This window comes from Mustela nivalis (genome assembly GCF_964662115.1).
Source record: "Mustela nivalis genome assembly, chromosome: 18".
Lineage (NCBI taxonomy): Eukaryota > Metazoa > Chordata > Mammalia > Carnivora > Mustelidae > Mustela > Mustela nivalis.
In genome coordinates this window covers 26,377,274-26,389,723 of record NC_139037.1, presented here as the reverse complement: position 1 = coordinate 26,389,723, position 12,450 = coordinate 26,377,274, and the positions used below count along the sequence as shown (strand labels likewise).

At 51.7% G+C, this 12,450-nt stretch overlaps 1 protein-coding gene across 1 annotated transcript; it reads left to right on the top strand.

The window, feature by feature from the left end:
* Positions 1-2,618: 2,618 nt before the first annotated feature.
* CCL22 (C-C motif chemokine ligand 22) lies at positions 2,619-8,902 on the top strand. Its single transcript, XM_082712489.1, has 3 exons — positions 2,619-2,814; positions 3,929-4,052; positions 7,195-8,902. Exons 1-3 carry the CDS (start codon positions 2,742-2,744, stop codon positions 7,277-7,279), a joined length of 282 nt encoding a protein of 93 aa, XP_082568615.1. The 5' UTR covers positions 2,619-2,741; the 3' UTR covers positions 7,280-8,902.
* The last annotated feature ends 3,548 nt before the right edge of the window (positions 8,903-12,450 follow it).

Here is a 12,450-nt window from a genome sequence, read left to right as displayed (position 1 = left end):
TCCAGCACCTGGCAACCGACCTTCTACTCTCTGTCTCTATGAATTTGATGACTAGGAACCTCACAGAAGTGGAATCACACAGTGACTGGCTTTGGGTTACGTCCCTTGACGCGAGGTCTTCCCAGGGGGTGCGGTGTACTTCTTTGCTTCTCCTTCAGCTGCCTCCTGCTCCCCCACCCTTTCTGTCCCCGCTGCTCTGCCCTCTGGCAGGGCCTTATTTATTTATTTATATTTACCTATTTATTTGAGAGAGCGTGCACGGCGCACGAGCCTGTGAGCGGGAGAAGGGCAGAGGGAGAGGGAGAGAGAGAATCCTCAAGCAGACTCTGTGCTGAGCACTGAGCCCGACACAGGGCTCGATCTCATGACCCATGATATCATGACATATGAGCCAAAATCAAGAGTCAGACGCCCCGGTGGTTGAGTCACCCAGGCGCCCCCAGCCCCGCGAGGGCCTTCACACTTGCCTCTTCCTCCCTGGCAGGCTCCTTGGTATCTTGTGTGTTTCAGCTCCTCACAGAGGCCTTTACTGACCAACCACAGCTGCTTCTCTATCATCACAGTCTCTTTTCCTCCGTTTCATTTTCTTCACGGCACCCACGATTGCCCAATATGACCCTGTTTGGTATTTGCCTGTTTATCATCCGTCTCCAGGGTAAAATCTACGTTAGCAGGGACACGTTCACTGTCACATACCAGACCCTGGTACTGTCCCTGGCCCACGACGGGGGCTCGTATTAGTTCCCTCCTGCTGCTGTAACACATGGTCACAAATGTAGGGACTTCAAACGACACAAACCAACTCCCTTATGGTTCCGGAAATCAGAAGTCCTCAGACGGTTTCAGTGGGACTGAAATCGAGGCATCAACAGAGCTATATTCCTTCTGGAAGTCCCAGAAAAGTGTCTGTTTCCTTGCATTTTCCAGCTTCTAGAGGCTGTCTGCATTCCTGGGTTCATGATCCTACATCTTCCAGACTTCTGCTTCCGTCATTCTATCTCCTCTCCTGCTCTGAATCTGACCCAATCTTATAATGACTCCGTGAAGCTGTTGGGCCCAAAAGGAGAAACCAGACAACCTCCCTATTTTACAGGGATTATGACCAGAGCCAAAGGCGGAGGCCTTAACCTACAGTGCCACCCAGGCACCCCTTATTTTACAGTCTTTAACTTAAACACATCTGCAAAGTCCCAGTTACCATGTAAGGTCACATATGCACATATTTCAGGAAATAAGACACATTGCAGGCACTGTTATCTTGTCTACCACAGGGCTCAATAAATATTTGTCGAACAAATGATAAATGGATGGGTGGGGCCCTTTGCAAATGTAGTTCTGGGTCCTGAATTTCTAGGCTGGCTCAGTCACTGACTGGTTGTGTGACCTTATTCTCTGAGCCTCAGTTTCCTCCTTCGTTGCATGTGTCCGGAGCGTCCACTGGGGACCCCACTCTCAGTAGACACTGGGAATGCCAAGACAGACATAAGCAGACCCTTGTCTTCCAAGAGCATGGAGTTTGGCTTCTGGGAAGGGGTCTGAGAAAGGGAAAACTTGACATCGTCTGCCCAGGGCCATGTTCTAGGTCATCCTGCAGAACTTTCAAGTCCTGAGGGGGTGTGCTTACCTAGTAGGTGACATTTCACATGGCTCTTAATGCATGAGTAGGAGTTTATGCGGTAGAGAAGTAAAAAGGGCATTGATGCCCAAGGACAGAGTGCAGAGCTCTTTGAGGAAGTGTGAGGACTGTGGTGTGATCCCTCGGAGGAGGGAGGCCAGTGTGGGAGGGAGCGTGTCTGGGAAGGAGGCCTTGAAGGCCACAGTTAGGGGCTTGGGCTCTGCCCTCAGGTCAAAGGTCACAGCAGGTTTTGAAGCAGGAGAGAGGCCCGTGCAGCTTTGAATCTGGGCCACTCCAGCCACCCCAAGAAGGGATTGAGGGCTGAAGCTGGCCCGGGGTGAGGGTGGCCTGGACTAGGCAGGGACCATGGGACTGGAAGGGAGGGGACAGATTCAAGAGAAATGTAGGAAGTAGTCAGTGGGATATGGTGAGAGATCGAGAAGGGGGTGGATGAGGAAGAGACCGGAGACAGCTGGGAAGGAAGAACAGGCAGGAGGGAAATGTGTGGAAGCTCTTTGCAACTGTTGAAGGGATCATGCATTGGCCCAAGTTGGGATTTGGGGAGAAGCGGCAGAAGAGGCTGATGCAGGGCGCAGAAACCAGCCCCGTGCGTTCTCAGGCCTCTCCTTCTGAGGAGACATCAGTGATGAAGATCATTAAGGCTACAAGGTGAGGATTTAGGACCGGTCAGCCCCTGCCCACATCCTCACTGCCTTACAAACAACCATGGAGGTAAATAGGTAGGGCTGTGAAACCATCTCCCCCATTTCCAGATGGGCAAACTGATCCTCAAAGACATCCAGTGACATGGTGAAGGCCATCAAGTCAGTGGACGCTGGAGAGCACAGGCCTCTAAACCCAGCTGACGGGGGATTTTGCAAGTCTCTTGAGACTCCAAGGGGAGGGCAGATAGGGGGTCCCCTCTGAGCTGTTCCCAGCCACAGAGAATTTCCTTTTATTTGGAGGAAGCGGGAGTTCTTCTTTCATAATGTGAATGTCAGAGATTCTGAGCCCACCGGTGACTAAGAGTGTCTGAAGCTTGTGGGTGTAGCAAGTGTTTAAATACCAGACCTCCCTGTCATCCGGTGATTACAGACACCTGGACTGGGACACAAAGGACCAGAGCATGGCCAGCCTGAAGACTCCACTCCTGGCTGCCCTTGTCTTTCTTGCTCTGATACTTCAAACAACTGAGGCAGGTAAGGCTGGGGAGAGGGAGGACTCCCTGCAGAGGCCAGGATCAGACACTGCGGTCTCTTCCTCATGAAGCAGAAAGAGCACCAGACTGAGAGAAAATGACTCTAGTTCACTTCTGGCTCTGGGCTAGTCATGTTGCTTCTCTGGGCCTCAGTTTATGCATCTGTGAAATGTGTAGTCTCAAAGGCATGGAGTCTAGGATCTGTCTCAGCTGGGTTGGGGGTTTGTGCTGGGCATGGCCTGGGGTCCTCTGGAAACCAGAGAACTCAAGCATAGGACCCTTGGGGTGTGGAGAAGGAGCCACCAAATGGGGCCGTCTGAGATGGGAAAAGGCAGGAGCTGGGGTAAGGGATATTCCCTTGGAAAGCGGGTCCTGCTCTCCTATCACCTCATGTGCTCCAGAGCCTGCCCTCGACACTGAGTCCCTACCTTCTTTTACTCAAGTTTGGGGGTTCCTGGGAACTCTTCGAAGTCCCCATCGATTTGGTACTGTTATCACCCTTCTGGTTGGGGGAGGCTAGAGGGACTTGCCCAGGGTGACCTGGTAACAGGGCAGAGCAAGACTTGAACCCAGGTCTGCACCATTGGACTCCGCCTGAGCCCTTATCCTGACTCACCAGAGTCATGCTGTGTGACTCCGGGTAAGACATCCCCCTCTCTGGGCTTCAGCTTCCCCCACGTACACCTCGAAGGTTAGAGTAGGTGTGAGGTGAAGCCGACCTCTGCCATTGCCTGGGAACTCATCTGACTCAAAATGCACGTCTGACCCAGCGGGGCTGGGGCCGGGCGCCGGGCGCTGGGCATTCCCAACAAGCCCCCAGGTGCTGCTGATGGTGCCGGTGCACGGGCCTCACCTTGGACAGCTGGGCTCCTTCCTGTGCAGAGTCTCGGGTCCCACCTAGAAGCCTAGGGCTTCACTGATTCTCAGTCACTGTAAGTCCCTCTCCTTGGAGCCGACCTACGCAGACTGGGCCCTTCAGAGACCCTGAGCCTGGGGACTTTGAGGGTCCAGAGTCCCCCTGGCACCAACCTTCCACGTGAGAACAGAAGTGCTGGCTCAGAGGTTGGGGCCATGGGTGACCTGCCTATGCCCAGCTGGGGAACCTTCTCCTCCAGGTCCTTATGGCACCAACGTGGAAGACAGCGTCTGCTGCCGGGAGTACTTCCGTCATCCTCTGCCTCTGCGCATGATCAGGTTTTTCTACTGGACTTCAGACTCGTGCCGGAGGCCTGGCGTGGTGTGAGTGTGGAGCTGGGGAGGCAGGGCCTGGCCTTGGAGAGCCCGGTGGGTTTGGCCCAGGAGGGTCTGGGAGATGTGGGGGGGCGGGGGACAGACCCAGGGATGGGGGAACGTACAATCTGTCCTTGAAATGGCTCAGAAAAGAAATCCTGTGGTCATTCGACAAATCTAATAGGGTGCCCGCCAGGTGCTGGGTGGCGCGCCGGGTCCCCAGGGTGCAGATCTGAATGAACCAGGCGCCGGCTGTCTGTCTGCACGGCAGAGCTCGCGTGGGCCGTGCGGAGCTGTAGCGTGGGGAGCAGCGTGCCGGCAGTGTGCCCAGAGCCTCTGAGTCAGCAGCGATGCTCCTAGCAGAAGCATCTGGAATCCTCCCCAGCGCCCTGGGAGTTATCTGAGGCAGCCCATTGCTCCCCGAGGAGTACAAAGCCGACAGAGAGTGTCCCACGGCCAGGCAACCGGGCACGGTTCTGAGCATTCCTGTGTGAACTCAGGTCGCCCCACAGCCTTCCTACAAGGCGTGTGGTCATCTGCATTTTGCAGATGGAGAAACAGGTGCAAGGAGTTGGGTGGGGGGAGTGATTTGCTCGAGGCTGCCAGGCTCGAATCAGAACTCCTGGGTCCCCGCTCAGGGTTTTCTCCTGAGGTTTTTGTTCTCCTTTGCCTTTGTCTCTCCATGTCTTTGCTTCCTTTTCCTTGGCCGGGAGCCTGGGGCCTGCACCTGCCACTGGTCGCATGAGGTGGCCTGTCCCTGGGGCCGCCCCTACAGGCTGCTACCTGTCAACTCGCTCAGTGGGGGTGTCTGGGCCTGGGGCCTCATGACCCCCTTTGGGGCTCCATCATCTTCTCACCTTCCTCCTCCACACCCATCTTCCATCCCTCACAGGAGTCTGTGGGTGAATAACAAAGAGGGCTGAAGTGGGTTTGTGTCACTTCAACGCTGAAACTCAGTTTCCCCATCAGTAGAACAGGAGCGATCACATTTATCTATCTATCTATCTATCTATCTATCAATTTGTTTTTTAAGGCTTTTTTTTTTTAAAGATTTTATTTATTTATTTATTTGTCAGAGAGAGAGAGAGAGAGCGAGAGCGTGATAGTGCACAAGCAGGCAGAGTGGCAGGCAGAGGAGGAGAGAGAAGCAGGCTCCCTGCCGGGCAAGGAGCCCGATGCGGGACTCAATCCCAGGACCCCGGGATCATGACCTGAGCCGAAGGCAGTGGCCTAACCAACTGAGCCACCAAGGCGTCCCAAGGCTTTTTTTTTTTTTTTAAAAGATTTATTTATTTGAGAGAGACATAGTGAGAGAGGGAATACAAGCAGGGAGAGAGAGAGAGGGAGAAGCAGGCTCCCTGCTCTGCGGAGATGTAGGGCTTGATCCTAGGTCCCTGGGATCATGACCTGAGCTGAAGGTAGAGATGCTTAACAACTGAAACACCCAGGTGCCCCCACTTTCTTTTCTTTTTTTTTTTAAGGATTTGACTTTTAGGTAATCTTTCCACTTAATGCGGGGCTCGAACTCACAAACCTGAGATCAAGAGTCGCACGTTCCACCCACTGAGTCAGCCAGACAGCCCTCCTTCATTTATTTTTATTTATCAAATCTGTAAAGAGTGCTCGCTAAATGCTAGGCACTTACAACCGCTTTATAAATTTGAACTCATTTAATCCTTGAAACAACCCTATGTTGTAGGTGCTGTTCTGATCACCTTTTGCCAGGCAAGGCCAGGGGCACAGAGAGGTTGTGGAACCTCCTGAGCGGCACAGGGCATGGTAATAGTAAGTGAAACGTGTAATGCTTGGTCCCTGGCCTATAAAGATGTTCAGTAAAAGACAGCACACGTGATTATTGGAGTTTGAGCCAGAAGGCACTCTAGAAAGAATGTCCTGACAAATGCGGAGATGGAGTTTCAGAGGGGGGCTGAGTCTTTTTCAGTGTCACACAGCAGCCAGGGCAGGCTGCCCACGTGGCCAACATCAACATTGCTGCCTTCTTTATTCTTTCTGTTCACTGGTTGTCTGTGGGGTGGGGGCAGGTCTGAGAAGTAGGGGAGCTTGGAGCTTTAGGCCCTATGGACAGGCTCTTGAGAGGCAGGAAGGGAGTAGGGCTGTGGGCATGTCCTTGACCTCTAGCCAGCTTTAAGTCCATTTCTGCCAACAATGGCTGTGAGGGTGGGAGACTTAGCCTGCGATTGCTGTGTGATCTTGGGTCAGTGCCTACCTCTCTTCTCTGTGCTTTGGGCTTCTAGGGGGCATAGTGAATCAGATCTTACCAGCTCTGGCACTCAGGCAAGCTGCTTTACCCTCTTGGGCCTCACTTTCCTCACCTATGAAATGGGTAGAATAATAGGGCCCCATAGGATTTATGAAGAAAATCATTGTGAAGAGTTCAGTTCCTCTCTGTTGGGAGCTGCTCTGAGCCCATCAGTTTGTATTAACTCATCTAATCTTCATTCAAGGACCATGATTATCATCCCCATTTTACAGATGTGGTAACTGAGGGACTTGCCAGCAATGGTAGAGCTAGGATTTTAACCCAGATGAGCAGGCTCCAAAGTTCCTGGGTTACTACCCAATCCTCTCCCCCAAGGTGATGTGAGCAATGGTTGTGAGACTCCTGGGCATTTTATTGCCTGACCTGACCTGGCACTCAAGCCTGGGGCTGAGGAACTGAGAGTCTGGGAAGTCCTAGCCTCTGTATCCTCCTCTCCCCGTGAAGAAGTGTGTTTTTTTTTTTTTTTTGAAGATTTTATTTATTTATTTGACAGAGAGAGATCACAAGTAGGCAGAGAGGCAGGCAGAGCGAGAAAGAGGAGGAAGCAGGCTCCCCGCTGAGCAGAGAGCCAGATGCGGGACTCGATCCCAGGACCCTGAGATCATGACCCGAGCCGAAGGCAGCGGCTTAACCCACTGAGCCACCCAGGTGCCCAAGAAGTGTGTTTACATACAGCAGGGGCCTCATAAGAATTGAGACACTCTATGTAGCAAGTACTTCTGCCTGGGGCAGGGCCACATAAATGCTAAGCGACTCTGTATGGTGGGCATCTCTACATACCGTAAGTGACTCATAAATGCTAAGCTTCCTGAGAAGAGTTGTAGCATCCTTGCTGCGTGCTAATGCTCCCTCATTCCCTCCTCCTTCCAGCTTCCTAACTGTCAAGGACCGGGAGATCTGTGCTGACCCCAGAATGCCCTGGGTGAAAAAGATTCTCCAGAAACTGAGCGCATGAGGAAGGGCCCTGCCCTGAGGACCGTGGCCTTGGCTCCTCCGGGAAGGCTCACAGAGCCCCACCTCCCCGCCATCACAGCTGTTCCCCAACACAAGCCTGTGCCAACGAATCTCTCCACCATCTTTTATCTCTGTCCCTGAAGCTGTCACACTCAGACGAGCCTCCACACTGTCCCTCATCTCCCCTCTTATGCCTCCAACCCATCCTCTACCCCACCACAGCCAGAGAGGCCACAGTCCTGCTCAGTTACTCCCTGGCTCAAAAACCCTTCCACAGCTCCCCATTGCCCCAGGCTCTGGTGAAAGCTGGGGAGCCTGACACCTGTCTCCAGCCCTGCCTCACTTCCCTTCGCGCATGTTGGACTCCAGCTCCCTGTTTTCCAAACTCATGCTGTACATATGCTATCCAGGTCTTTCTCTAGGCTGCTCCCAATGCCCAGAATGTCTTCCCATCACCTGCACGTATCCAACCCTCCCGGCCCTCTAAGGCATTGCACAGCCCAAGCAGCCAGCAATTGAGTTTTATTTTGGTTTTTGTTTTTTCAGATGTCCCCTGACCCTCTGCCCTCTCTTAACAGCCCTGATTGCAGTCTGCCCAGAATTCTCAGGACTTGGGGGCTTGCCCTCCAGCCCCACTGGCTGGACCAAGGTCCCATGCCAGAGTTACTTTGTCTCCTGGCTTCTAACACCGAGTGCAGAGCACGGGGCCTGGCTCAGAATCAGGGCTCAACGAATGGCTATAGACTGAATTAATAAAAGTAATATTCCTCTCCCAGCTCCCAACTCCCACCTCCCAAAGACCCTCACACATGAATACAGAGACTCAAGTGCATCTAGAAAGCAGCCAGCTGAGTCAATTGTGAAGCCTCAAATTTGCCCAGATTCACCTTTCATCCCCATTTCAGTTTTGTGTTGGGTCCGTTTACTCTTCCTGTTTCCCTCTAGTCTTGACTGCTCCTTAAACCTCCAACACCCAGGCCTGACCTCTTCAGAGTCCTCCCACTTTCCCTCTCTCTTTTCCCTAATAACCAGTAACTTAATTTTCACTATGGTGTGAATGACTACACTTGGCTTGGTATTAACAAGCTCTAGCTATATTTCTATAAGAAAAGAGGGGAAATGTTTAAGGGGCCAACTGAATGAATGGAGGAATTTTAGGAACTATGTGGGAGGGGGACAAGGGGGAACTTTTCTAGTCCTGGGAGTGTGCAGGCATAGTTAAATGGAAGAGCCTTGGGTGAAGATTATTCTTGGGTGGCAGGGGTCAGCATAAGGACTGGGATTTGGGGTTTATCTGCACTTTCTTGGGGACCACAGATTCACCAGACAAAAGAAAGAAACTTTACACGCGGCTTGTTTCTTTCTGAGGTGGCCTGGGGCAGCGCAGGAGGGAGGTCATTGCTCTGGAATTCTGAGACCGTTGAACCTCTCTGAGCCTCACTTGAGAATGAGAATACCATTCTCTGTGGGGGCTGTGGGGTTAGGTCCAGGACACGGGAAATAAAATGCTAACCTACCCCCGGCCCATGCATAGGGCCCTCTAGCATCCTGGGATTTCCCCTCCCTTCCTGTCCTGACCTTGTCCCTCAGGCCTTCTGAAAAAAATAAATCCTCTACAACAATATCTGCTTGCTTCCTTGGCATTCGCTGGCCTGGTAAGGTGGGGCAGGGGGGCACCGTCACCCGCTCACTCCCAACGGGGAAGCCCTTGATGTTACTGATGTGTGAGCTGGCCTGCCCAAGGTCACCCTGTGAGGCGATGGGGAGCCAGGACTAGACATGAGGACCCAGGGAGTAGCTGTGGAGGTGCCAAATCCCAGACATTTGTCCGACAGACCAGGCCCCTGCCGAGCCTCTTGTTGGGAGGATCTGATGAAGTCACTCATTCAGTCCCCAAGTCTAGAGCTTTAGGCCGCATATTCATTCATTTATTCATTTGTCGGTCACGGATTCAATAACCCAACCTCAACCCTCCCCCTTGAAGCATCAGCACAGAGGAGGAGGAGAGCGTATTACTCAGGAAAGTCTGCTTCCTACAATAAGTAGTCCCAGGATCTCAGTCTTCATTTCCATACGAGCTTTTTTCTTCTCCCGTGACATCCGACACCATTCTGTGGGTGACCTTCCATGTGGTCATTCAGGGACCCAGGCTCTTTCCTTCTCACGGCCCCGCCCTCCTCCAGGACTTGGACTCCTCTCCAGGAGGATGAGGCTGGTGGGAGCCAGGCCGGGAACGGGGCTCCTGGCTTCTGTTCACCTGCTGTTGGCAGAACTCAGTCATGCGGCCACCCTGGCCCCAAGGGATGCTGGGAAGTAGAGCCAAGCCATGTGTCTGAGAAGAGGGAGTGAGTATGGGGAGCATTTAGTTCCTGTGGTGCTGATTCCTCTGGACTCTCAAATGAGCCCAGTTTCCTGGACTAGACATAGCTCTTTCTGCCAAAACAACAGAAAAGGATTCCTCTGTCCTTGGGACGTCTTTATTAGGTCAATTTAAACATCGCTCCACAGACACATTGGCATTGGTGACCTTTGCTTCATTTTAGATTTGGCTCTTAGGAAGATATTTCTTCCTCTCTCTCTCTCTCTCTCTCTCTTTTTTTTAAAGGTTTTATTTATTTGACAGACAGAGATCACAAGCAGGCAGAGAAGCAGGCTCCCTGCTGAGCAGAGAGCCTGATGCGGGACTTGATCCCAGGACCCTGAGATCATGACCTGACCTGAAGGCAAAGGCTTTAACCCACTGAGCCACCCAGGCACCCCTCTTATGAAGGTATTTCTAGGGCAGTGGCTTCAGACACCAAGAGCACCTGTCTGGGAGGCAGGGACAATCATTGGGAAGGGCACGCGTCATGGATTCAGACAATTGCAGGAACTCTCACTGACTGGTGTCTGGAGCAAGCGGCTTGGTCCCTGTGAGCCTCAATCTTTCGCTCCGTGAATTGAGGGCGATAAAAGCAGGTATCCGTGCACAAGGTGGTGAGGATCCAAGCAGATAAGAAAACAAAACGGGCAGAGGCTTGAATATGTATTTCTCCGAAGAAGATATTCAAATGGCCAACAAGCACATGTGAAGAGGTTCCATATCCCTCATCATCAGGAGAGTGCGAATCAAAATCATTACCATGTGGGGCGCCTGGGTGGCTCAGTGGATTAAGCCACTGCCTTTGGTTTAGGTCGTGATCCCGGGGTCCTGGGATCAAGCCCCACATCTGCCTCAGCATCCCTGCTGAGTAGGGAGCTGTTTCCCCCCCGCCTCTGCCTGACTCTGCCTACTTGTGATCTCTCTCTCTGTCAAATAAATAAATAAAATCTTAAAAAAAAAAAAAAAACCATTATGATGTGAAGCTATTCTAAAAAAGACAAAAAAAGTTTTATTTCCCTTCGTCTTTTTTTAAATTTTATTTATTTTTATTTAAATTCAATCTACTGGTGTGAGGAGCATGGCTCTTGATCCCGGCTGTAAGTTCAAGCCCCGTGCTAGGTATAGGGATGACTTGAAAATAAAGAAAGACAAGATTGACAAGGGTTCGGAAAAATGGCAACCTTTGCCTATTGGAGAGAAGGTAAAGTGGGGGCAGTCACTGTGGAAAACAGAACGGCGGTTCCTCAAAAAATTAAGGGTAGAATTACCATGTGACCCCAGAATCTCATTCCTGAGGATAAACAGGAAAGAATAGAAGGCGGGGATTTAATGAGACATTTGTACATCTGTGTTCACAGCGACATTCTCCACGATAACCAAAAGGTGGAAACAACCTGAGTGTCTGACTGGTGAATGGAGAAGCAAAACGTGGTGTACATGTATGACGGAATATTATTCAGCCCTAAAAAGGAAAGAGATGCTGGCACCTGCTTCAATACGGGTGAGCCCTGATGATTTGTGAACTAAGGAGGTCACAGAAAGACAAACACTGTCTGATTCCTAGAGTAGGGAAAGTCTCAGAGACAGAACGCAGACTGGCAGCTGCCAGGGGAAGGGGGATGTGGCAGTTAATGATTTGATGGGTCCCGCGGTTCAGTTTGGCAAGATGATAAACTTCTAAAGACAGTTGATGGCGATGGTTGCACATGCTGGAATGTACTCCATGTCACTGAACTGAACACTTAGAAATGATCAAAGAGTAAATTTCATGATACAGATATTTTACCACAGTATAAAAGAGGGTATGGCCAGGCAGGTGCACAGACAGGGAGGAGGGCCAAGTGCATGTGAGCAGCTCTCCTTATGGACCAAAGAGGTGAGCTGAGCAGTGTGGGGTGAAGCGGGGAAGAATTAGGAAGGACGGTTCCCCCAGGGGGGTTCTGGGATGAGGTGGCCATCTCACTGGTCACCCTGTCCCTCTTTCCGTCCTAGGGCCCCACAGGAGTGTCCTGGGGGCTCTACCGTGCTCCCCAAAGCTGTTTCTGTTCTGCTTCAAGGGCTAGGGGAGTCCCTCACGTTCCACAAGAATATGCAGACTTGCCTACTCCCTGGGGCACCCAGGCAGGCTGGCAGATTGCCCAAGGAAGGTGTGGGCGGAGATGCCCCAACCCCTGCTCTCTACTAAGTGCCCGAGGAAACGCTTTGTCCTGCTGCCCAGGGTTGTTCTGATTGTTGCTCTCATTAGTCCTCAGCCCAGAACCTCCCCAGCTCCCCTCGGCCCCTTAACAGGACTCTGGTTCCTTACTCCAGGTTCCAGGTATCCAATGACAGCCTCCCTCAGAGCCCATAGCATCAGACCATTCCCCATTCCCTTTTTACCTTGGTTAAAGGTAGGTTGGGTTTGCCCTGTGCCTGGAACAGTATGTCAAAATCCAGCCCATCTACACAGGGCAGGTTACTTACAAATCACAAGGGGGCTGACCCTTCTCCACCCAGAGATCTAGGGTTGGCTGTGCATCAACCCACCATCAACCTGTTTGCCGTGGTTGATGTAAGGTGCACCGCGAACTACACAATATTACTCATACCAGGTTCTTGCCAAGTATATGTAGCCGGGGTCTAATCGAGTCTGTAGATCTAACTCCGGTTTACAGGAAGAGCACAGGTTAGGGGAATGACTTGGATGATGTCACAAGAAAGCCATTTATATAAATTAAGAATGAGAACAGTGTATAAGACAACAGTCTTTTCCTAACAGTTAAATCTCTTCTGTTGTGCTTTAATATCTTTAATACATCTGGGACCAAAAA

Bases quoted from the DNA above. Each gene is read 5' to 3' on its own strand.
- CCL22 (XM_082712489.1), top strand. From the start codon at position 2,742: ATGGCCAGCCTGAAGACTCCACTCCTGGCTGCCCTTGTCTTTCTTGCT. The intron at 2,815-3,928 runs GTAAGGCTGGGG...CTTCTCCTCCAG, and splicing joins ACTTCAAACAACTGAGGCAG to GTCCTTATGGCACCAACGTG. The intron at 4,053-7,194 runs GTGAGTGTGGAG...TCCTCCTTCCAG, and splicing joins TGCCGGAGGCCTGGCGTGGT to CTTCCTAACTGTCAAGGACC.